Genomic DNA, 24,743 nt, shown 5'->3' with positions numbered 1-24,743 from the left:
TGGCTCATCCAAAAGTGCCCGGAACACATGGAGATTACGTCAACTCGCCCATTCCGGCGCGAGTGGTTCAGCTTGAGGCGCCGCAGCTGCACCTCTGGAGGGAATTCTGTACACAACGTGGTTGGCATTTCGAAAGCGATAATATACTTGTAGACGAAAAAGCTATCGATCTAGCTCGACCTTATATTTTCTTTTGTCGTCCCTTTAGGCAAAGTTATTGAAAAAGTAATTGTCGTTCGCTTACGAGAATATCGGAACACATTCGGCATTCACTCCTCCTCTCAATGTGGGGTTCGCGAGGTGTTGAGAGCGCCGCCCTCAAGGTGCCCGTTCCTGCAGCGGCCGTCGTCACCGAGCACAGCGACAGTCGAGAGCGAACACGCAGCGCAACAGGGGATGAAAAAAGAAAGCGTGAGGAAGAAGGCGGAGGAGGAGGGTATGGCGAAAGCGTGAGAACAATATGTCAAGCACTGTGGGAATCGATGTAAGCGAAGCTTTGTATGCTGTATGCTTTGATTGACGATAAGTAGCGGTGGTGTTGGCAGCGAATGTCTTATTTCTTCAGCGTTTAGTCAGATAAGAGAGTTGTGAGGACATCCGTCGCGGTTGCTTAGTGACTTTGGTGCTGCACTGCTAAGCACGAGGCCGCGGGACCAAATTCCGGCCCCGGCGGCCCCATTTCGATGCGGGCGAAATGCAAGAACACCCGTGTACTTAGATTTAGGTGCACGTTAAAGAACCCCAGATGGCCAAATTTAATGCGGAGGCCCCCACTACGGCATCCTTCTTAATCAGATCGTGGTCTTCCTACGCAAATAAAGCCCCGTAATTTAGTTTGAGAGTGGTGAGTTGATGTTAAACGTTTTCTTGCGAGCACCACTGCTGTTTGTCTGCGTATGTCGACAGAACACACAAGGAGGCGTGTTTGAGTCATTGTTGTGCGTCATTGTTCCTAATCTCTGAGAGGGTTGAGCATTATCATTGACTCACATGGCATCGTGGCATGAGTTTTAAACTTTAATAGAGGACCCTATAACGTAAAACTATTCCAATATGTTTTATTCCAATCTCATGACGTCAAATTTGCGTAACCGCCGACGCAAGGATCGGGCGGTCACCCGCAGCGTTGTCTGAACACACCAAACAAACACTCTCCTCCTTTATAGGAGGTCACTTTGGTTTGCTTTAAAAACGAATAACACTGCCTGCGCTGAGCTGCTTGCCTTATCTAATTGGCTGACAAGAGGCACGGAGCATGCTCAAGTGGACAGGGATTCGATGGGGCCGAGCCAGTGCACTGAAAATCGATAACCGGATCAAGAGGGTGGTGCCGGCGTCTGCGGTTGGTCCGCTTTGCCTTATACTTCGCTTGCGGTGACTCGTCCAAAATCGCGGCGGCATGCAACGGAAACTTAAGAATGACGCTGAAACGGATCCTTAGGAAAGAAGATTTGGCTGAACGAGGTCGTAAACGTGGTGAAAGTGCTCGATCTGAACTGCGTCACTACGGACACTACGGACCGCCATTTTGCAGCGACAGCCGTTGCTCCCGTATCTGTGACTACACTCTTAGGCAAAGTTACACCCTTTGGCTTGCCCCTTCTGCCACACAACAACAATCATTATCTACCTTGATGCGTTTCCTTTCTTTGACGCTGCGAGCCCGGAACTTTCTAGTAACGAACGGCACGCGCGTTATCAGCATAGAACAGTTTACACCCTTTGGAGTGCCCCTTATGATAACGCGCGTGCCGTTCGTTACTGGAAAGTTCCGGGCTCGCAGCGTTAAAGAAAGGAAACGCATCAAGGCAGATAACGATTGTTGTTGTGTGGCAGAAGGGGCAAGCCAAAGGGTGTAACTTTGCCTAAGAGTGTAGTGTGTCGTTTTTAGTAGGTAAAGCGGGGGCCTTAAAGCGCCTGCAATGAACAGCCGTACCGTGGCGCTGCGTTTCTATTCCCCTAATAGAGAAAGAGTGGTGATGACTGATTTCATTGAGAATAGCACTAGCGCCCCTACGCGACTTCTCACCGTGTCAACTGCCTCGTGCGTGCCTCGTCGTGCGAACTGTCTCACGACCTGCTTCAATGTATTCCGCTTCTAAGCTTTCGCCTCACTGTCGCCACTCGCGGCAAGAAGTGCAAAATTTAATAATTTGCTCGATCTGCGTTTGTCATCAGAAATTTCTAGCATTCAAAACGAAAAACAGACACTTAACGAAATAAAAATGTTTGTTATTTTATGTGTTGCATTTTAACGTATTCGTTTGAGCGAAAGTGTAGGTGCAAGAATGCGCCGCATGTACCCTTTCGCATTCGAAGGAGGATAGAAAGATAGTGCCCGAATGAGAAGGCACGCCCTTGACGCGCCCGGGAAAGGCGTGGCTAGCGGCTCACGGCAAGTGTGCAGACAGACAGCGAGACAGTGACGGTATTGCTAAGTTGCGATAATCCGTTGATAACAATACGTGGCGCTGGCGCATTTCGTTGTGCAGCCGTCTGCGCTTGAAACGTGGAAGCAGCGTGCCGCGCAGGGTGCGCTCATGTTGTCATACGCGGCTTATTGTCTACATATTTTCTTGCCTGCAGCCTTTGCGCGTTTCACGCTATCTCCGTTCACTGACTGCCGTCCAGCAAACTCGGGTGAACGAGAAACTCGGCGCATCCTACATAGCACCCTTGGAATAGTTTTACGTTATAGCGCCCAGAATTATGGGCTGTACGTAATTCAATTAGTTACAACAATTGCATGTATACATTGTATACATATGTAGCAACCGTCTGTCGCTGTGATTTGTGTCTCGCTTCTGTGAAATTCAGTTACCTCGCCTGGCCTGCACGTGTGGGTCATTGCCCCCTACTCTTTCTTGGGATGTGAGGTGGCTGCCCGACAGGGGCGCCACTACTGCCACCCGACAAACCTGTTCTAAAACCATCATAAAGCCAGCCACTCATCGTGCTCAACCTGTCAAGAGGTGTATTTCTTACCTCCGCTAAACCGAGCTCCCAACAAGTGCTGACCCAGGACATTTACGGTTTTCTTTTTTTTCTTTCTCTCTCTCTCTATTTTTTTTTTAACGAACACTGCCACGAACAACGCTGCTCATGTTCCTGCTGACAGAAAAGACGCCACGATTAGGTCTCCCGTAATCGCCGCCGAGCTTCAGCTTCCCAGCTTTCGGCACAAGAATCCTTGAGTCTGGTTTATTTAAGTAGAGGCCCGTTTCGAACTCTGGCGCATCATCTCACAGACTGCCAGGTACCTGCACGTCGTCGCCGCGCTACCCTCCGACATCGCCGATGTCATACACGACTTGCTATCGGGTACGCCTTCGGCCACAGCATACGACGACCTAAAACGCACGGTCCTGCAGCGCATCGAGTCATCGCAACAGAGTAAGCTTCAACAGCTAACTCGGCGACCAACGACCGTCACAACGTCCGTCGCAAACGACACTCAGCTTCCAATTTTGCGCAAGCTGTTTTTGCAGCGCTTCCCACAGTCCGCACGCATGGTGCTCACGGGTTCCGACGAGACGAGTCTCAATCGGCTAGCTGCACTCGCTGACCGCATATGCGACTGCTCGTCTGCGTCACAGCTACCTATCGCCGCTGCGAGAGTCTCAGAGCCAGGAGACCGACTCTCGCGCCTGGAGGAAACAGTCGACCGTTTTACCAGTGCACTGGAGAAGCTGACGACGGGTGGCAACATTAGCGACCAGCTTCGGCGCAACCATTCGCCTTCACAGTCTCGCAGCGCACCTAGCGACTTGCCGTGCCATTGGTACCACCGTCGCTTTCGCGAACAAGCGAGTCGCAGCACGCAGCCCTGTTCGTGGACGGGAAACGCACGGGCCAGTCGCTAACGGCGGCATGCGACAGCGGCCCTCGCGCAAGCTGCCTATTCTTCGTAGTCGACCGCATCACCAGCGTCCGCCTCCTCATCGACACCGGAGCCGAGCTGTCTATGTTCCCGCCATGGCCGCAGATCGCTAATTCGGCAAGTCCACACCCACGCTCCACGCGGTGAACAACATTGCCATCGCGCCGTACGGGTTCCGGTCAATAACGCTAGACATCGGACTCCGGCGGCTGCGCAGATGGTTGTTTGTGATCGCCCACGCCAGCTTTGCCATATTGGGAGCGGACTTCCTCAGCCATTTCAACCCAGGTGTGAGTGTTCGCGATCAGCGCCTAAGGGATAACTTCCCAACCCTCGCTGCACTTGGCCTCAGCTCCAACCTCACCTCATCTAGCATCCGTACGTTTCGGCCGGTCTCAACGTACGACAAGGTACTTGCTCAGCATCCGAAACTCATGAAGCCCCGAAACGATGCGCTGCCCGTGAAAAACAAGGTGACGCGTCATATCACCACGACCGGCCTACCTGTCACCGTGCGGTCACACAGGCTCGCTGGACGGAGGTTGGAAGTCGCCCGCGTGAGTTGGAAAACATGGTTCAGCTAGACGTTATTCTTCCTTCCTCCAGCAATTGGTCTTTTCCTCTCCACCTGGTTCCAAAGCAGGACAGTGGCGACTGGCGGCCTTGCGGTGATTACCGAACTTAGAATGCCTCACTACGACGGATCAATATCCCCTTCCCCACACACATGACTTCGGCGCTCACCCCGCAGGAACCGAAATATACAGCAAGATCGATGTAATGAGCCCATTCCACCAAATTCCTGTCGAATCCAGCGACATTCCGAAGACAGAAATCTATACTCCGTTTGGCCTGTTGGAGTTTCTCCGTATGCCTTACAGTTTGAAGAATGCGGCACAAACTTTTCAAAGGTCCATGGAATTGAATTGAATTATGGGATTTTACGTGCCAGAACCACTTTCTGATTATAAGGCACGCCGTAGTGGAGGACTCCGGAAATTTCGACCACCTGGGGTTCTTTAACATACACCTAAATCTAAATACCCGAGTGTTTTCGCATTTCGGCCCCGTCTAAATGCGGCCGCCGGAGCCGGCATTCGATCCCGCGACCTCGTGCTCAGCAGCCTAATACCATAGCCACTGTGCAACCACGGCGGGTCAAGGTCCACGGACGAGGTTATGCGCGGACTCCCGTTCATTATCGTCTACCTTGACAACATTCTCGCTGCAAGTCGCACAGGTGAAGAGCACAACGAGCACCTTCGCCTTCTATTTGAGTAATTGGATGAACACGGCCTTATCATAAAGCCTCAGAAATGCATTTTCGGTGTTGAGGCTTTGGATTTTCTCGGCCATCGCAGTTCACCCCAAGGCATCAAGCCACTGGAATCACGGGTTCGTGCAATCGAGGACTTCCCCTCTCCAAGCTCCTTCCGAAAGTTGCACGAGTTTCTGGGGCTCATAAATTTTCACAGGCGCTTCATACCATCATGAACGCAAATTCTTCAGCCGCTTACCGATCTGCTGCATCATGACTCTAAACAACCGCCTACCTTCCACTGGTCCTCGGAGCACGAACACTCCTCCCAGGCAGCCAAACCGTGGTTGGCTACTGCAGTGTTGCTGATTCATCCGTTGCCCGACGCCCCAACTGGCCTTACGGTAGACGCGTCGACCACGGCAGTAGGTGCAGTACTACAGCAGCACGATGGCACAGACTGGAGGCCGCTGGGTTTCTTCTCAAAGCGCCTAAAACCCACAGAAGCTCGCTACAGCACCCTAGAGAGGGAGATGTTGGCCATCTATTGCGCTGTAAAGCATTTACGTTTTTTTTTTCTTTCTTGAAGGCTATAGCGTTTACATTCCGACCGACCACAAGCTGTTAACCTTCGTTTTCGAGTACAAAAGTTTCTCGTACTCAGAACGTGAGCTTCGGCAATTTTCCTTCGTGTCCAAATTTTCTAGGGACATCCGCCATTTCTCCGAGTCGGAAAATTAGGCAGCTGATGCACTGTCGCGGATCGGTGCTGTGTCTGCTAGCCTCCGCCCAGCAAAACTACCCCGAGCTGTGCCAATTGCGGGAAAAAGGCTCGTCGCTCCAGCTTCCGGAGGTGCCGCTTCCCTACACAAGACATTGGGCACGTGCGACACATCGCAGGCAGCTCCTCGCCCGTTCATGTCCTACTTTTGAATGGTTCTGAGTCATCAAGAAGAAACGTCACTTCTGGCGTCCCTCAGGGCTCAGTTCTGGGTCCATTTGTGCTTTTTTTATCTATTAATGGTATCAGTGATACGAACATAGAGCCGCGCGAGGACTTCCCAGCCGCGCTCTACAGCAGACCCCCTCGTCACCTTCTAAGGCGTTTAAAGATCAACTTCAGACATATAATGAGCTCACCAAGCGCTTCTATTTAAGACGTGGAAAATTCTCTCTTCCAAACAAGGCACTTAACACGGCGCAGTCAGTCACTCTTCGCTTGCTACAGACGAACTCGTACTCCAATTCTTGGCGTATGAGCCGAATCGACCCGGACTACGACGGATCAATCAATTTGTTCGTTTCAATTTGTCGGTTTGTCCGAAGACGCGGGTGAAACTGCGTTCGAACTAAAGCAAAAAGTTATCGATACATTTACTGAAAAGCTTAGCATCACCTGCGAATCAATTGGAAGAATTCACCGAGTTGGAAAACCTGGAAAGCAAAGACCAGTAATACTATTCTTCCAAAACTGCAATGAAAAACAGGAAATTATGAAAAACGTTTACAAACTTGAAGGAACGGACTTATCGGTTCAACACGATTACTCAAGCGAAACACTTCGCAAAAGAAAGCTTCTTTGGGCTAGTGCCAAACGGGAGAAAAAAGATGGAAGAAAATAATGCTGATAAACGATAAGCTGAAAGTGGACAGTGAAATTTACTCTTGGGACGACGCCACGTGTGCGTGGGTCAAACTGCCCCGACGTCAGTCCAGTTCAGGCAGTGAGTGACGTCAGGCTTCCAGCGATAAGGAGCTACGCCTACTGAACCTTAATGCCCGTAGTATAGCTAATAAGGGCGACCAACTTGAAGCTCTAATCTTAGATTATAATCCGCATTGTTGTAGTAATCGCGGAAACTTGGCTCAAAGATGAAATAAATGACGAAGACGTTTTTCCTGCTTTGTATAACGCGTTTCATTGAGACAGACAATCAAGGGGTGGTGGTGTAGCTGTGTTGGTGAAGCAGGGTATCCAAGCTTTTGTTTTACCGCATCTTATTCATCACGAGAGCGTCTATTTAAAACTGTGCTGCTGGGGCCGGTCTTTGCTTTTATTTGCGGTTTACCGACCACCTGATTCACCACAAACGTTTTTTCCCGACTTGGCTGATCACATGTCTAAGTAGATTAATAATAAAATAATTCTTGCTGACGATTTCAACCTGCCTGGATTGGATTGGAATCGTCCTGTTATTGGCTCTGCCCCTGGCACGCATTACATTTTCGATATTATGTTACAACATAACCTTCAACAGGTAGTTACACAACCCACGCGTGTCCAGGGTACTTGTGCTTCCATACTTGACCTGGTGTTTATCAGCCGATCGATTGAAAATTTTCGTGTCTCGGTGGAAAACGGCCTCTCCGATCACAATATGGTGTATTTTTAATGCAGCATCCAAAATCCCAACAACTCTCCACTTACAAAGCCTGTCTGTGTAATAGACTTTTCGCCTGCCAGGGACGAAAGCGTGCTTGATTACCTTGATCTATGCCTGAGCGATTTTAAAGGAAATGATGTGCATATACTATGGGATAAGTTTAAAGAAATCTGCACGTACTGCATAACACATTTTATTCCCAATAGAATAAAGAAAATGCACAAAAGAAATCCCTGGATCCCGCGTAGGGTCTTGCATTTAAAACGAAAACGAAAGCGATTAAAGCGTACACGTGTCTGCCGAAAGGCTATAGCAACTGCACGACTTGCACTGCGTCAAGCTGTGAGCCATTCAAAACGTCATTACTTTGAACACATGCTGCCGAGCTTTATTCAAAACGCTCCGCAGAAGTTTTGGAGACACTTGTCCAAGAAAAACAAGCCTATCGACAAAATTATGCAAAATGACGTTCTTGTCACCGATAAAGCAAGCATTGTTGAACATTTTAATACATATTTTTACGGTGTTTTTTTTTTTAGAAATCCAACTCCCAAATACGACAAACAGCTCCATCATGTCCTCCAGCACAAAGCATTGTATCTTCTGCAGGCATGTTGTCCATGTTGTTAAATTTGAAAACAAAAGTGTCTCCTGGTCCTGACGGGATTCCAGATATGTTCTTGCAGCGTTATAGTGAAATGATATCCCAATTTCTTGGCATAATTTTCCGTGCAAGCCTATCAACTAGCAGCGTTCCTTCGGATTGGAGAGTTGCGCGGATTGTGCCAATACTTATAAATGTATCGCATCATCTGTTACAAATTTTCGTCCAATATCGCTTACATCTTCTTCTTGTAAACTTCTTGAGCACATTGTAGCCACTTATATAACTACCTTTCTAAGTGACATTCTATCTCCATTTCAACACGGATTTAGAAAGGGACTTTCAACAGTAACCCAACTAACATCTGTAGTTCATAGCTTTGCCGATACACTAAACGGGTCCGGGCAGATTAACGTTATTTTTCTAGATTTTAAAAAAGCGTTTGACCTTGTTCCACATGACAAACTAATACATAAGCTTGAATCTACTGGGCTTCCTTCTTTCATAATTAACTGGGTGTCTGCTTACCTTTTTAACCGCACACAGTTCGTCAGTATTGATTCTCATGTTTACAGCTACCTTCCAGTCACTTCTGGCGTACCGCAGGGAAGTGAGCTGGGACCATCACTCTTCCTAATATACATAAATGACATTGTTGATATGATTAATTAACCAGTGCACGATTAGGCTTTTTGCCGACGACTGTGTATTGTTTAATGATATTAGGTCTTCTGAAGATCAAGTCATCCTTAATTCTAACCTTCGGAACATTCATTCTTGGTGCATTCGATGAGACATAAAGCTTAACAATAACAAAACAGTGTTCATGAAAGTTACCAATAAAAAGAGTAGCCTATCATTTTCATATAACCTTCTATCTCACCCGCTCGAGGAAGTCAATGAATACACTTACCCAGGTGTTGCTATAACCAATAATCTTAGTTGGAATAAACATATATCAAACATATGCACGTCAGCTTTTAAGAAACTTTGCCTCCTCAGGCACAAATTAAAGACTGCCCCTACTAGCGCAAAGCTCTTAGCCTACACCTCCATCATCAGACCTAAACTCGAGTACGCATGCACCGTCTGGGAGCCTTACACAAAACATAACCTTGAGGCGTTGGAAATGATCCAGAGAAAAACAGTTCGACTTATCTTAAACAAATACCGCTCTACTGACTCCCCCACCACTCACATGGCACAATATAACATACAGACACTGGAAATACGAAGAAAAAATCAAAGATTGAAGTTACTTTTTTTAATCAAAAATAACAAACTCTCCATGAGTCCTGGTCTATTTATTAAGTCCACCACAACATGCCTAAATAGAAATCACGCGGAATCCCTAACACCGTACAACGCTAGAGTCAATGTTTTTAAATACTCTTTCTTTCCGCGCACAATAACTCAATGGAATTCACTCCCGACTGATCTACTAACCAGTACTGATGCCTTTGACAAAATTACTTACTGACAGTTGCAGAGCTATCGTTTTCTGTTCCTGCTATGTGTCATTGTTTATATATTCTTTACTGCAATGATTCTTGCTGTGCTTTTTTGCAGTTGCTATTGTCATTCTCTTTTTGTTTCGCCCCTCCTGCTAGGACCCATCTGGGGTCTGCAGTATGCTGTAAATAAATAAATAAAATAAAATTGTGCACAATGTAGTGGACATGTGAACTTGGGACGTATGTTGTGGGGATGCGCGACGCATGCCTTCTATCTGGAGGACAAGCACAAGTGGGACGGCGTTCTTAGGAGCACCGAGCTACAATACGAACTCTGGGCTGTCCAGAAGGCCCGCGAAGCGGCGGAGAACCCAGGGCTCCCCGTCCCGACGTGGGGTGGCCCTCTACGCCTTGACGAACAGTCAGGTGTCCTTCAGGATCCTTCCCAGAAATAAAGTTTCACCACCACCACCACCAGTGAATGCGTCTTGTCACATCTGAGATTGTACGCTGATGATTGCGCTTTGTGCAAGCCTATTAGTTCTGAAGACTATTACCGAACTTTACAGTGTGATCTCAGCATGAGTTGGAATTCAGCTAAGACTGTTTTCATGTCACTTAGCAAGAAAAAAACCCACGAAAAAAAAAACCATCTGCCTCGTGGACGTATTGCCGATTGCTGTGCGATGCGTTGCAAATCAGGCAACGCCGCAAGAAAGAGCAACAAATGCCTTCGCTCTATGGCAAGGCTGAGAAAGTTGCCTGACTACGGCCACCGTAGGCGGAAAGAACCGGTGCGCAGAGCACACTCAGTTTCAAGCTGCAGTAAATAGAGTTGCGAGGAAGCCGAAATGGCTAAACTAATTACCTAGTTAGGAAAGCAGCAACTTACGTCATTCATGTGGAGTCCTCCAGGGACGGGGCGCATTTACGCAACTGAAGTGATGCCATTAATTCCACCTGCAATATACGCAAAACAAAAGCGTGGCTCAAATGCAGATCTCTGAGCGGAGTTAACGAATGTGCAGGTAGCAGAAATGCGAGTGTTCAGGGCCGACAGTGAGAGATACCGCCATTTCCTTTAGCACTAGCAGCGGCTAAGCAAGGCACGGTTGCGATGCCCGCCGACTGCAGTGTAAAGCAGTAAGGTGACACATTGAGGCAAAATAATTTCGAGCGCTACTGCCGAAGTACTTATGTCGAACAATCAAGCAGCACTGACGCGACTTTTTTTTTATGAATCAAGAGAGCGAAAGCGAAGTTTGAGCCCGGCTCGATAAATGTAGTAGGCTGGTTCATTGGGTGCCCGAAAAAAAAGGTACGTTTAAGATTATCGAAGAGGAACGCTTTTGGTAATGGTGTATAGAGTGCCAACGGAATAACATTTTGGGGTACCGAATACGCAAACAAACCTAAATCTCTCTGATGTTCGGATCTTCCTGGAATTGTGTTGGGCAGGGAAGCTCTGTACGAGGAGGGCATCCAATGCACATTTCGATTCGACGGCGTACGCTTGCACCGCAGCGCGTCATCTCGTTTTATTTATTTATTTATTTATTTATTTATTTATTTATTTATTTATTTATTTATTTATTTATTGTTCGAGCCCAGTACTTGGTCAACTTATACAGTCGGTGGAACATTATTTTGGCAGCACGTTCTTCTGGCCCGTTGTGATCCAAATGACAGCCATGACCCACCGCGCACAAGATAATTTTATGGTAGCTCCATATAAAAGCAAGCGCATGATGTAGAAATGATTGCTACACTGATGAATTGCCGAAGGAGAGTCATCTCTGCCGGTGTCGAATGCTCCGTCACATTAGCCTTTAGTCAATACGTACGAGTTAAAACAGCGGCACAATGCGCAATGAATGCTCAAACTTTCGGCCACGGCGCCAACCCAACCTGCAGAGACTTTTTGAAACTCCTGCTCGAAAAGGCTGTTGGGCTCTCTAACAATTTTTCCTCGAAATGCAGAGTTTTCAGCTTAGCTTGAAATTCTTATATGACGCCAAGTAAACCCTGGCAAACCGTTACCACTGAACCTGAGGACATACGATATGCCTAAAACCAATACCTCTGTTTTTTACTAAACTACTTGAGCATGCATTTCGAAATAGAGGCCGATCGTCTTCGTGCATAACTTTCGTTTATAGCCAGCGCCATAAAACTGGGCCTCAGAACGCAAAAGTTTTACGTTCGTCGGAGGCCGATTATCTGTCGCCGAAGACTGAAAGTGCTCAAGGCTGCACACGCATTGACGCCAGCAAGTACGCTGGAGTGCGTCCACACCGAATATGCTGCAACTGAGACGGCCGTCGTCGCGGTTGAAACAAGGCTGCCACCCTCAAGACCACTTTCCTTGAACAAGTACGTCTTTGGATTGGAAAAATTGAGATGCACCATTCTGAGCGAGAATCGCAGCGGTGAAGGCATATAATGGCACGCAAGAGTTGTTTATGTATCTCCAAGTTGTTTATACTACCCTGGTCGCATACACCAGTCACACGGGGAATATTGCGATCTATCTGAAGTGAGGTCACATTTCCGGATCGCGAATGGCTCCGTTGCACAAGCGGTGGAAGGGAGTCAATCCCGGTCGAGAAGTCTCATCCCGGTCGGGTTCAATCGCGATCGAGAGTACACCGTGTCACCGAGGTAAAACACTGAGTCTGCAGTAATTTCTTTTTCAGCATGAGTGATGTAAAACAAAGAAAGCTGGATATCACGCTCAAGTGCACAATCAAAACCTATTCGATCCAAATGTAAAACTTCCATCAACGTAAAGTAAAAATAGAACAAATACTAACACAGCGACATCGATCAAACTGCATAAGTAAAGTAAACAATAACGTCCATTGCGAGATCACAGAGCATGCCGCTGATATGACACAAGAAAATGATACAAGTAAATTTGATACCACAAGTGATCATGGAGAGCACATAAAGATGTTCTGACTTTAGACAAAATTGTTAAGTCTTCCAGAAGCATATTACATGCCATGATAGTTCCGCGCAAGTCATCAAGCTGACATGTACTCAAACTCCTAGCGAAAACAAATTTTAGAGGCAGGCATAAAGCACTTGCACAAAACAATGTACACAAAGTGCAGCACATAACAGGTTCGCCCCCCCCCCCCCCCCCCCCCCCCCGTGCCAAGAGGGTCATGAATAAGGTTCATGAAAAAATGTCGATTACAAGGCACCCGAGCGTTAGCCACTGATGTGAAACAAAAAAAAAGGCAGTTTCGGCCGAAAGGCGAATCATTTATTGGGAAAACGAACTGTTAGCCAGATATACAAATTAAGGTCAGTAGTCTTATCGGCCATACAAACTGCAGTAAACATTCGATTACTATTGTCCCGGCGGCCCGTCTCGCCACTCTGGGGATGTGCCGTTTGAGCGAAAGTCTCTGCCAATGCACTTTCCTCACATCCGACGCCTTGGGCGGCGCTTCAGTATCAGTTCCGCCTCGTCCGGAAAGGCTGCGGCAGGCAGACGAGACCGTGAGCTGCTTGGTGTACCTCCGTCCATACGCGACTCGTGAATTCACGGTAAGCGCTCAAAGTTTTCCTTTTTCTGATTTTTCTTTTTTTTTCTCACACTACATTAGGTGCTGTTCAAGTTCGCCAAAAATATATCGGTTGTCTAGCCGCGTTCATGGCCGTATGCGTACGGGAGACTCCGAAACCAAGCCGTTAGAACCATTGAGAAGTACTACGTCGTGCCAGCTGCCGCGATGAGAAACCCGTATACCGTGGATAATTCAAGCATGTTTTCAGGCACGTAGGATCGTCTGGGCTGGAATTCTCCGACATAAGGTGGCCTGACAGCCCGCAGGGTTATCTGACTGAGCTTGGATGCCCGATTGCCACAGTAAGAAGTTCGAATCCTCGCGTTCTTTCTTTTTCCCTGAAGGTGGGGAACTCGAACTCCCCTCCCCCAGTACACTATATCTTTAGGCTTGGAGCGGCGCCTGACACCTACAAAAACGCCGACAGCAAGTGGGGCTATACTATACAAGTGCAACCAAATCAGGAAGACCCACTAACCTTCAACAAGACACTCCCTCCCCTGAACAGAAATTGGCCTCCATGGTGCAGTATTCGGCCACTCCCTCCCCCAAATGACTCGTTTATTTACCCAATGGCCCTCAGTCCCCAGCAGCTGCGGAGCATCTGACCAAGGCTGCGGTCAGACCTGTAACGCCGCAGAGAGCGCTAAGAATCTCTGGACCCGGACAGGCCGCATATGGAAACTGACCCTTGCAACGTTTAACACCCGAACCCTCTCGAGTAAAGCTAGCCTAGCAGGACTCTTTCAGAAACTATCAGGCATTGTTTGCGATATCATTGGCCTTAGTGAGGTTAGAACTGGCAAGGCTTATACAGGCCACGTCCAAATGGCCAATCTGACAAATGGCCACGTCCTGTGCTATAGAGGACTGACTACTAGATAGGAAGCAGTTCGGAGTAGGACTCCTAATCCATAAGGACATTGCGGGCAACATTGAATAATTCTACAGCATTATTGAGAGGGTAGCAGTAGCCGTAATAAAGCTGAATAGGAGGTATATAATAAACGTACTACAAACATACGCTCCAACATCCAGTCACGATGACGATGAAGAAATAGAACAGTTTTATGAACATGCTGAATTAGCAATGCGAAAAGTGCAAACTCAATATACTGTAGTCACAGGCAACTTCAATGCAAAAGTGGGGGAAAAGTAAGCTGGTGAATAAGCAATCGGCTACTAAGGCGTGGATTCTAGGAACACTCGAGGAGAGATGTTGGTAGAATTCGCGGAAAGAAATAAGCTGCGAGTATTGAACACCTTCTTCAGGAAGTGCTGGAACCAAAAGTGGACCTGGAAGAGCCCTAATGGTGAAGCAAGAAATGAAATTGATTTCATACTTTCTGCTGATCCCAGCATAGTGCAGGATGCAGAAGTGTTAGTTAGGGTAAAGTGAAGTGATCACAAGCTAGTGAGGGCTAGGATTCACCTCAATTTGAAGAGAGAAAGAGTAAAATTAATGAACAGGGAACAGGCCAACCTAGGCGCTATAAGGGTAAACTCACACAAATCCAGGATGGAACGTGCAAAGAAATGTGCAGCCTGAGAACAGAGAGATGAAGATGACATAGAGGCAATGAAGAAACCGTAAATAGGCAGGTTTTAGAAGCAGATATTGAAGTGGAAGGTGAGGCACCAAAGCAACCAGAAGGCAAGCTCTTCTAAGTAACAAAGGTCCTAATAAAGAAACGACAAAGAATGAAAATGTCTAACTCAAGAGATCAGATAGAATTCGCGGAACTGTCCAAACTAATCAACAGCGAGAAAATAAGGGATATTTGAAATTATAACGTGAGAAAGACTGAGGATGCAGTAAAAAATGGACGCAGCGTGAAAGCCTGGTGAGAAGGAAACTATCCATCGGACAAACCAAGATGTATGCACTGAAAGGTAAGCAGGGTAACATCATGAGCAATCTCAGATATAGTAAAACCAGCGGAATAATTCTATACTGACCTGTGCAGTACCCAGAGGAGTCAGGATACCTCCATTAGTAACAATAATGAACAGGATACAGAAGCACCTTCTATAACTAGCGATGAAGTTAGAAGGGCCTTGAAAGACATAAAACAGGGAAAGCGGCAGGAGAAGATGGACTACCAGTCGATTTAATTGAATATGATGCAGACATAATGCTTGAAAAACTGGCGGTCCTTTATACGAACTATCTCTCGGCTTTAAGGGTCCCAAAGAACTGGAAGAATGCAAACATTACACTAACCCACAGAAAGAGAGACGTTAAAGAATGGCAAAATTATAGCCCCATTAGCTTACTTCCAATATTATATAAAATATTCACAAACATAATATCCAATAGAACAAAGGCAACACTGGACATTAGTGAACCATGAGCAGAGGCAATTTCAGGAAGGGATACTCTACAATGGATCACATCCACGTCATCAATCAGGTAATCGAGAAATCCGCACCGTACAATGAGCCTCTCTATATGGCTTTCATAGACTACAAAAAGGCATTTCATTCAGTCGAGATACCAGCAGTTATACAGGCATTACGTAATCAAGGAGTACAGAGCGCTTACGTAATTATCTTGGAAAGTATCTCCAGAGATTCCACAGTTGCCTTAATTCTACACAAGAAATGTAGGAAGATACCTATAAAGAAAGGGGTGAGACAACGAGACACAATCTCTCTAATGCTATTCAATGCGTGCTTGGAAGAAGTATTTAAGCTATTAAACTGGGAAGGCTTGGGATTAAGGATCAGCGGTGAATATCTCAGCTGCCTTCGGTTTGCAGACGAAATTGTCCTGTTCAGCAACACTGGAGACGAGTTACAACAAATGATTGAGGACCTTAACAGAGAGTATAAGAGTGGGGCTGAAGATTAATATGCAGAAGACAAAGACAATGATCAAGAGCCGGGCAAGGGAACAATATTTCAGGATCGCCAGTCAGCCCCTAGAGTTTGTGAAGGAGTACGTTTACCAAGGTCCATTACTCACAGGCGACCCTCATCATGCGAAGTAAATTTACAGAAGAGTAAAAATGGGTTGGAGAGCATTCAGCAGGCATTGTGAGATCCTGACTGGAATCTTACCATTATTATTAAAAAGAAAAGTGTACAATCAACGCATTCTCCCGGTGCTGACGTGTGGGGCAGAAACTTGCAGACTGACGAAGAAGCTCGAAAACAAGTTAAGGACCGAGAAAAGAGCGATGGAATGAAGAATGTTAGGCATTACGTTAAGAGACAGGAAGAGAGTGGTGTGCATCAGAGAGCAAACAGGGATAGCCGTTATTTTAATTGATATTAAGAAATGGAGCTGGGCAGGTCATGTAATGCGTAGGTTAGATAACCCGGGGACCATAAGGGTTACAGAATGGGTGCCAACAGAAGGGAAGCGCAGTCGAGGACGGCAGAAGACTAGTTGTGGTAATGAAACGAAAAAATTCGCAGGCGCTAGCTGCAATCGGTTGGCGCAGGACAGGGGTAATTAGAGAGCGCAGGGAGAGGCCTTCGTCCTGCAGTGGACACAAAATAGGCTGATGATGATCATGATTCGCTTACTAGCTAAATAAACACGCATGGTGTCACGCACGCACAGGCAAGCATAAACAGATTTCACTGGGTGACCGCGGACACCCACTGTAAGGATGCTGACGTAATGAGCCGCAGCAGCGGCGAGCGAACGCCTCCGGCTCCCTCTAGCTTCAACGCCTCTTCGAAACTTGAGACTGTACGACATGCAACAATAGGCTCGCGAGAACATAGCGCATACGAAGCCTTTGTGCCCATTTTCAAGATATAAGCTGAAAACATAATGTCGGCTCACAGGCCTGCATAAAGCACATCGATCTATCAATGGAATGGCGAATTATAATTAAGGTATTCCTTGATGTACATTATATTTTTTAATTTAGCCATTCGATGTGTGCCGCTGGTAGTGTGTCCGTTCCCGGTCCATCCTTCAGAATGTCCCACTGTGACACCAGAGGTACAGAATTCCTAAAAGCTGCTTTATACGTGTCTCACATTTCCGTACTATACCCCTGTCATCATCATTCATCCATTGACAAGCATCATACTGTCACGTAGTAGTGACGCAGATGTGACACGATAGTGACGGTCTCGGACACAGTAAGAAAACTGTGAATAGTGAAACTAACTTCATAGGGCGAACTTCTATCCAGAAAAAAAGGCTAAACTCAAAAGCTCAACGAAAGCGGCGAACGCAGTTGGCGATCGTCGAAAGTCTCATCTGCGGAGCAAGCACGTCGGCTTTTATACATCACTCGTCGAAAGTTCTAGAGTAATCGCCGGTGCCCGCGTGCCTTCCAGGAAGTACTACACAATTCACATCCCGCGTACAATCAGATTACACAAGGTTCGGTGACAAGAGCCAACGGATAGAATCATCCATAACATTCTATAAACTTCCGGTATATGCAGGTGCGTCCTGCACTGAGCGATAATGTTTAACATTTGTTAATGGGTGAAAAGCGGTCACCCAAGAAAGATAAACAAGTACCCGTGTCAATATAGTGGCTTTTCGTACTTTTGTTTTCGTAATATACTGAACTGTAGATAGTACTGCGTATGCCTCCACCGTAAACATACTCGTTTCGGTGTGCAGAACATAGGATTGAGAGAAAGTTGGTCTCAGTGCTACATAAGACATACCAGAATGGGACCGTGATGCATCAGTGTAATACACCGGGCATGAGTATATCGCCAGAAGTACCACAAAATTATTCTTTGTAAGCGTCTTAGGAGAACGCTTAGTGGCCTGAATTAACAATGAGTCACAATCTACCAGCTGCCACGGCCGTAAGCGCTTCGATGGAGGCATTAGACGATGTTCCAGATGAGATACACCCATTTCTTCACTCAGCTTCCTAACACGAAGTGAGAAGGGTTCTCTCATTAAACGTCGATTATGAAACGGCGTGGCACACGTTGTGTCATTCACAGTTGTCTAACAAGGTTGTTCAAGGTTCGAATGCACTTTGAGAAAATATGTAAAACTGGAATATGTCCCGCGCAGATCCAGGGACCACTCATTAGACTCTACATAAAGGCTCGGTAAAGGACATGTTCGGAAGGCACCGGTTTCGAGGTGGATGCCTTAAATTGTCAACAGGGTCCACCATATTCAGTGAACTCGGTGATTGCAGACTCATACAATATGGTGCCGTAGGCTAAACGTGTACGCATAAGGATCTTGTACAGGTTCGGAGGCACTTTTTGTTTCTACCCCATGTTGTGGGCGACAATATCTTAAGAACGTTCATTGCTTGTTTATGCATTTGCCCTAAAGTATTTGATACGGGCAATAAAGTTTTCATCAAGTATAATATCAAAAAAGTTGTGTGCTTTGGTAACGGTATGTGTCGTCCGTGTAGTTCGATAACTGGCTCTAGGATGAGGTTTCTATTCCTTGTAAAAAGAACACAAACACTTTTTGTTGGGTTTAAGTTTAAAGCCATGTCGTTCTGCCGAACTTGACGCTTTATTGAGACTAAGCTGCGCTTGTCGTTCACACACTGTGTGGTTACAGGATTTGTAGCCAATCTCTACATCGACCGTCCACGTACACAGAATAAAAATTGCCTGGATGTAAAGATGTTCACAGTGAGCTCATCGTAACGATAAAAAGCATGCATGCCTCCCTGTGGTACTCCCGTTTCTTGTGCGAATCGACGCGATAGCCCATCGCCCATGTTGACACGGAAAGTACGATTATGCAAGTAGATTTCTATAACACGTATCATGTTCCTGTGGATGCCAGTCACCGACAGCTCTCGCAGGATTCCGTAAAGCCAAGTTGTGTCGCACGCCTTTTCCATATCGAGAAATGCGGAAAGGAAACACTTAAGTATAAACGCATCACGAATATTTGCTTCGATGCGCACGAGGTGGTTGGTTGTAGATCGCCCCTCTCTAAAGACACATAGACATGGATCAATAATTTTGTTTGACTCAAGGAAGTGGAAAAGGCGGCAGTGTGCCATTTTTTATCAAAGAGTTTCGGCAGCCTGAGTGAGGGCTATTCGGCGGTAACTTGTTACTATTGAGGGATCTTTACCATGTTTTAAAACCGGAACGGCACTGGCTCATTTACATTTAGATTGGAGGTACCCGCCAGCTCATATAGCATTGAAAAGAACCAGTAGTGTCATTTGAGTGTCATTGTCAAGGCGTTTAATCATGTCACCCATGGTTCTGTCACGACCCCGTGCAGAGCTCTGACGTGTAAGTCAAGGAAGCTCTCAGCTCAGGGGTGTTGAAAGGAAGGTTATAAGGTCAGTTCTGTCTGCGCTTGCAGTCAATTGCTTTGCGTGCTGCTATTTCTTTATTCATGTTTTAGGAATGCCTCGGAATAATGATTGGAACAGGATATGCGCTCGAAGGTTTCGCCAAGAGCGCCAGCGTGGTCTTCAAAGCTATTCGCTTCATAATTCACAAAGGGCAACGGATCGATTTTTTGTCCCTTTGGCCTTCTCAGCAGGTTCCATACATTCATTTCCTGAGTGTATCAAATTATACCGGAAATAAACATCTCCCAGCTTGCCCTCCTTGCCTGTCTTCGCGTCCTGCGAAGTATCTTGTGATGCATGAGGTACCCAATGTTCGGGGAATGCACTTCTCAGCACCGTCAATGATAAAGGCGGTGAAATATGATAGAACATGATCTATAATAAAATTACTTATGAAGTTTTGTTCAAAGTACGTGGATTTCCTTAATACAATTTCAATCAGCCGAAGCTGGTTTCCAGCGAGGGACATGCGGAGGGGAGCCATGTTGCGTTACTAGGTTTCGAGTTACTGGGAAGCGGTCACTTCCAAATGGATTTCTGCATGCATGCCATTCTAAGTAAGGGAAAATAGAAACAGCGCCAATTGACAGGTATATTGATGAATATGAGTCATGATGAAGATTGTAATAGCTTAGCACCATTTTATTGAAGAGGCACGCCCCAGAGCTTACAAGCAAGCTTCGTCCTTCGTCCTACAAGCTTCGTCCTGCAGTGGACATAAAAATAGGTTAATGAAGAGGATGATATGGAACATACAGCGACAATTTACTAAAACTACTTGCCGGAATTGATACTGAATCAAGGGCTATCATGTCGACAAGCTACAGAATTGTCTGCGACTATTGTTATACCGCCGGACGAGCCACCAGCCTGGTCACGATCGTTTTGGAAGATGGTCCATTGACGAAGGAAGTTTGTTTTTGTCGCTTTCAGATGTGTCCCTTGAACACATAGCAACTTTGGATTATGTTTGTGTAGGAGTTCTCCAATGTCATCGAGGTCATGAAGGAGTCCTCCACTGTAGTATTTGTGCCTCCATAATGCGAAAATTGTTCGTGCTGTGTGTTTAAGAGGCGATGATCAGCTTACGGGGCACATTCCAGGCGCCGTGACGCCAGGTTTGTGTTCCTTTTTTTGCAGCAGTCGAGAAAATACCGCCACTCATTAGGACTGCGCCGTCCATATGGGAGTTCATCGCCTTTTGTAGAGCGCTGGACACGTGCAGTTGTGCGCCATGTGTTCACATTCTGAGGCTCACCTTGAGATACAAGGCCCTGGTGCGCACCAACCCGGAGGTTGATGGGCGCTCCACCAAGCAGCGCTACTTTCACCAAGGGTGGCACAGCCACACACTATGTGAGCGGACCGATGTTGGAGTACACTGCGGCATTGCCCCCTTACGGGCCGCATCAGCTCACCATGCGTTATGGAAAACCGAAACACGCTTTCACGACTCTTGAAACCCTATATGTTTTCTTTTATTTTCATTTTTTAATATGACTACGTGTTTCTCTCTTTTCCATGTGGGGCAAGTGTCCTTCGTGTACCTCATCGCATTTGGGACAGTGGGGCGTGCCACGACAGTTGTCGGAGGCGTGTTTGTGTTAGCGACATTTCGCACAAGTCCGTCGGCCTCGGCAGCTTTGCGAACCGTGTCTATATCGATGATACGTGAAACATCTTCGGGGATTCGGAATGTAAGTTCTGACTCGAATTTGGCGTGGCGTTTTGCTAGGGTGTCCAATAGCACACTCTACGCAAAGGTGGGGATCAAATGTTTAGTTGTAATATCCCGGTTATTCCGCTTGATCTTCATCTTTTGTACTTAAATGACATTATCTTCTCTCCAGCCCTCCAGGAGTTCACACTTGCTCAGGCTCAAGATATTGTCACCGGAGATAACACCTTTACCTGTGTTAAGTAATCGATATGGGGTCACATTGACTGGCACGTTACCAAATCCTACGAGCTTTAATAGTTTACTGCATTGTTGAGTCTTACGAATAAGTGAGACATTTAGCCACAGTGAAAGGAGAATTCTCCTGACGGTCTTTTCAAGATGTGGACTATGCATAAAATGGAAGGGTGGGAAAGATTGTTTGCGCTGGCTGAACAGTTGTAAACTTTCTGCGGTACGTCCTCTTTTGCAAAGAAAATGATCAGGAATTAGAGATAACGACATCATAGCCGCATAGAATTGATTTGATTTCGGCAGCTACGCCAGCTGCCCACCACCGAACCAAACAAGGGAGAGCTAAGAGACCTAAAGGAGGTGCCGACACCAGCTATACGTAGCTACTATAATGTAATGTAAAAATTGCAGCAGATCCAACAAGTTGGAATCTATGTATAGCAAAGCTTTGTGTCTGTCCAGAAAGAGTCTAAACATGGCTCCACGCACACACTACATAAAAACGCGAGCCCACACAAATTATACGGAGCCTTTTGTGAAGCGGAGCTGCTGAGTGCCAGCGAGTACGACGGACGCCTTGAACTCATCATGGTTCCAGAGGCTGCAAGCGCGTACGCAGACAGTGCAATCGGAATTCATTCTATCCGCAAGAAAAGTTTACTTCCTCGTGCAGCCGCGCATGCGCGAAGGTGAGCCCCGGCTGCCGCGGTTATGATGATTATTATTATTTATTGGCATCCCCTTTGAAACGAGACGGTCACAAACAGCCATCTAGCCGGCTTGATTTACTAAGGTACGCGTTTTTAATTGTAGTATTTTTGTATCCACCTCCATAATCATTCTTTTTTTTTCTAAAAACTTTATCTACCATGTTTTGCTGCTTATGTCTGTGAACCATTCGGTCGTATCAATTCCTTCCCTGCTTTTTTTACGCCAATAATTTAATCGTCTCTTGCTTATCTCGACTGCTGAACTTTTGATGCGCTCGTCCACTTTAGATCCAAGCGCTTCTGAAAGGTGTACGTTACCTCCAGGTCTCATTGGGTGAATTCCTTCGGATCCAATTATGATGCGCTGAGTGGTCTCCGGATTTCTGCTGCAGCATACACATGCCTCATGTAGCGAATATTTGCTCCGGTATGGTTTTATCCTTCGACAATCAGCTCGAGCCTCAAATAGCAAGGCCTTTGCGTTGTCGTAGAGATTCACCCAAGGTTCTAATTTCTTTAATCTCATTCTTCTAAATCAATATGGTCTTTTTTATTTCCGTTGATTGCATCCTTTTCGCAGTCTATGCTTTCCTCACTTTCTAGCTGATGGCTGCTGGTTGTCCATTTACACTTTGAATTAATCTGTACTTCGTAGCCAACATTGTTGACCTGTTCCTCTATTCTTTATCCACGATATTCAAGTACTCACACTTGTGCACTTCAGCCGCCCATTTATTTTGATTCAAGTTCCATATTCTTTCTCTAAAACTAACTTTGCTCTGCGCTTCTCCGAGTTCAAAAGAGGCCCAACCCATGTCACCCTGCCTCATTCATGGTTTTACCGTCGGCTCCCAAAGCACACCGGCTTACCGATCCTTGGATAACCTCCAACCACAACGAGATATCCGAGTCACAGAATGGCATTTGCGAATGTAAGCGCTGGCACCATTACTCATTTACAGATTCTGCGCACCACCTCATATTTATTGTGGCCCCGAAGTACTCCATGTTTCGTTATTACTGCATTCCGCTTCCCCTTTATTTTCCCGTTATCTTGGTGCATGCTTGAGTGTTTGCTTCGATTATGTATACGCCCATGTATTTACATTGCTTGACTATGGGTATGACTTGCTGTTGAATGGACACCACGCAATTACTCCTGTCTTCAGCAAACATCATAATTTCCGATTTCTCTGTGCTAAACTTGAGGCCTAGATTTGTCGCTGCATTGCCACACATATTCGCAACTGTCTGTCTCTTTCATTGTCCGCTATCAGCACTGTGTCGTCCGCATACAACAGTCAAGGGAGGTTCTGTTGCACCATTTGTCCATTACATATGTATGATAAATCAAACCCTAATTCGCTATTTTCTAGTCGTCCTTCTATGTCTTTAACATAAAGCCTCAACAGCAATGGAGACAGAGGACATACTTGTTTCAGTCATTGGTACTATGGAGGAAGTCACTATTTTTGTATTCTGCCTAATTGCACAATCGGTTACGAATATTTACCAACTTCGTAACTATTCAGTTTAGGACACCTGTTGTGGTGACCGAGTAGTTGGCTGGCCACGCCGCGGCGGGCGGCCGCATTCCGGGCGAAACGCCTCAAACAACTCTGGTGGGTGGGAGACCCCGGCGCGCCTCATAATCATATCGTGGTTCAGCTACATAAAGCCCTACAATTAAATTTTTTGTAATACTTTTTCCAGCAATTTTTTTTTAGTGCATCCAAGCTTCGTTCCTTCCTGCACACGAAAGTATACAACGGCCCACTGCCTGAGGCCTGGACAAGCTGTAGCTTTTTTTCCATCACATCCGTCATCAAGAAGTTTCTTCTGTCGACTAATCGATCACATAGAAAAGCTGGCAGCAGTGCCATGGAATTAACAAAACAGAGGTGCCTTCGGTACTCATCGGCTTCAATCGCGCTTTCTCACTATAAATATCATATTAAAATGAAACAATAACTAGAATGGAGTGTTATCTGGAGAATAAAAATTATCGTAATATCTTTAGTGTCTCCTAGAGCAAATGTGTGACCGTAAAAACAACCTCTTCACCTCTTCAGAATAACCTTTATTATTGAATTCGACTTTACTCGCTAATAAACAATGTCAAAGGAATATCGAAAATTCTATCTTGCTCGCCTATACTGTCACCACAGGTCGCGTATTTTTGGTCGCCGTAGTCCCATATCAACGATAGTAAAAGAAGTTTATGCACGATGATGTCACTTAAAGGACAGAGAGATTTCTTTTACACGGTTAACATCACTGTGTTCATTACACTGCGTTGACTAGCCCATTTATTTTAATTATTTTTGACCTGGGCCAGTATTCCCAAAACGTGCTTACGCTAAAGCGTTCGCGCCAGCCAGTAGTGATGTAGGACATGTTATTAGCGAAGGCGATCAGCCAATGAAAAACACAACTAGGGAACCAAAAGCTTTGTGAATTCAGCCCCTGGTTCGTGCTTATTCTATTTGTTCGAGTTAATATTAGTATTGCTTAGATCTTCAAGAGAACAAATGCAACCCCTGTGGAAGAAAATACAACAATATAAAAAACGCGTTCATTCGGTGCTTACAGTGGCCCTGCCACATGACAACGTAAAAGGATACGAAAGGTATACATGCATAGTGGACATTCTCTTCGAGAACGTTCTCCTGCTGCCTG

At 46.2% G+C, this 24,743-nt stretch overlaps 1 protein-coding gene across 4 annotated transcripts in view; it reads right to left on the bottom strand.

Annotated features, from left to right (window-relative positions):
- The window catches only part of DopEcR (G-protein coupled receptor DopEcR), a 201,556-nt gene that overhangs the window by 65,599 nt on the left and 111,214 nt on the right, over nucleotides 1-24,743 (bottom strand). For 2 of the 4 annotated variants that reach the window (XM_055064886.2, XM_050168539.3), the window contains one exon: nucleotides 10,473-10,540. The exons of 1 other annotated variant lie outside the window; for it this stretch is intronic. In XM_055064886.2, coding sequence (XP_054920861.1) covers nucleotides 10,473-10,477 — 5 coding nt within the window. In that variant the 5' untranslated portion in view covers nucleotides 10,478-10,540. Of the gene's footprint in view, nucleotides 1-10,472; nucleotides 10,541-12,939; nucleotides 13,070-24,743 lie in introns of all 4 variants that reach the window. One more of the 4 variants, XM_055064885.2, reaches the window with a different exon arrangement.

The sequence above is a fragment of the Dermacentor andersoni genome, chromosome 1 (genome assembly GCF_023375885.2).
Source record: "Dermacentor andersoni chromosome 1, qqDerAnde1_hic_scaffold, whole genome shotgun sequence".
Classification (NCBI taxonomy): domain Eukaryota; kingdom Metazoa; phylum Arthropoda; class Arachnida; order Ixodida; family Ixodidae; genus Dermacentor; species Dermacentor andersoni.
This window is presented reverse-complemented; position numbering and strand designations above follow the sequence as displayed.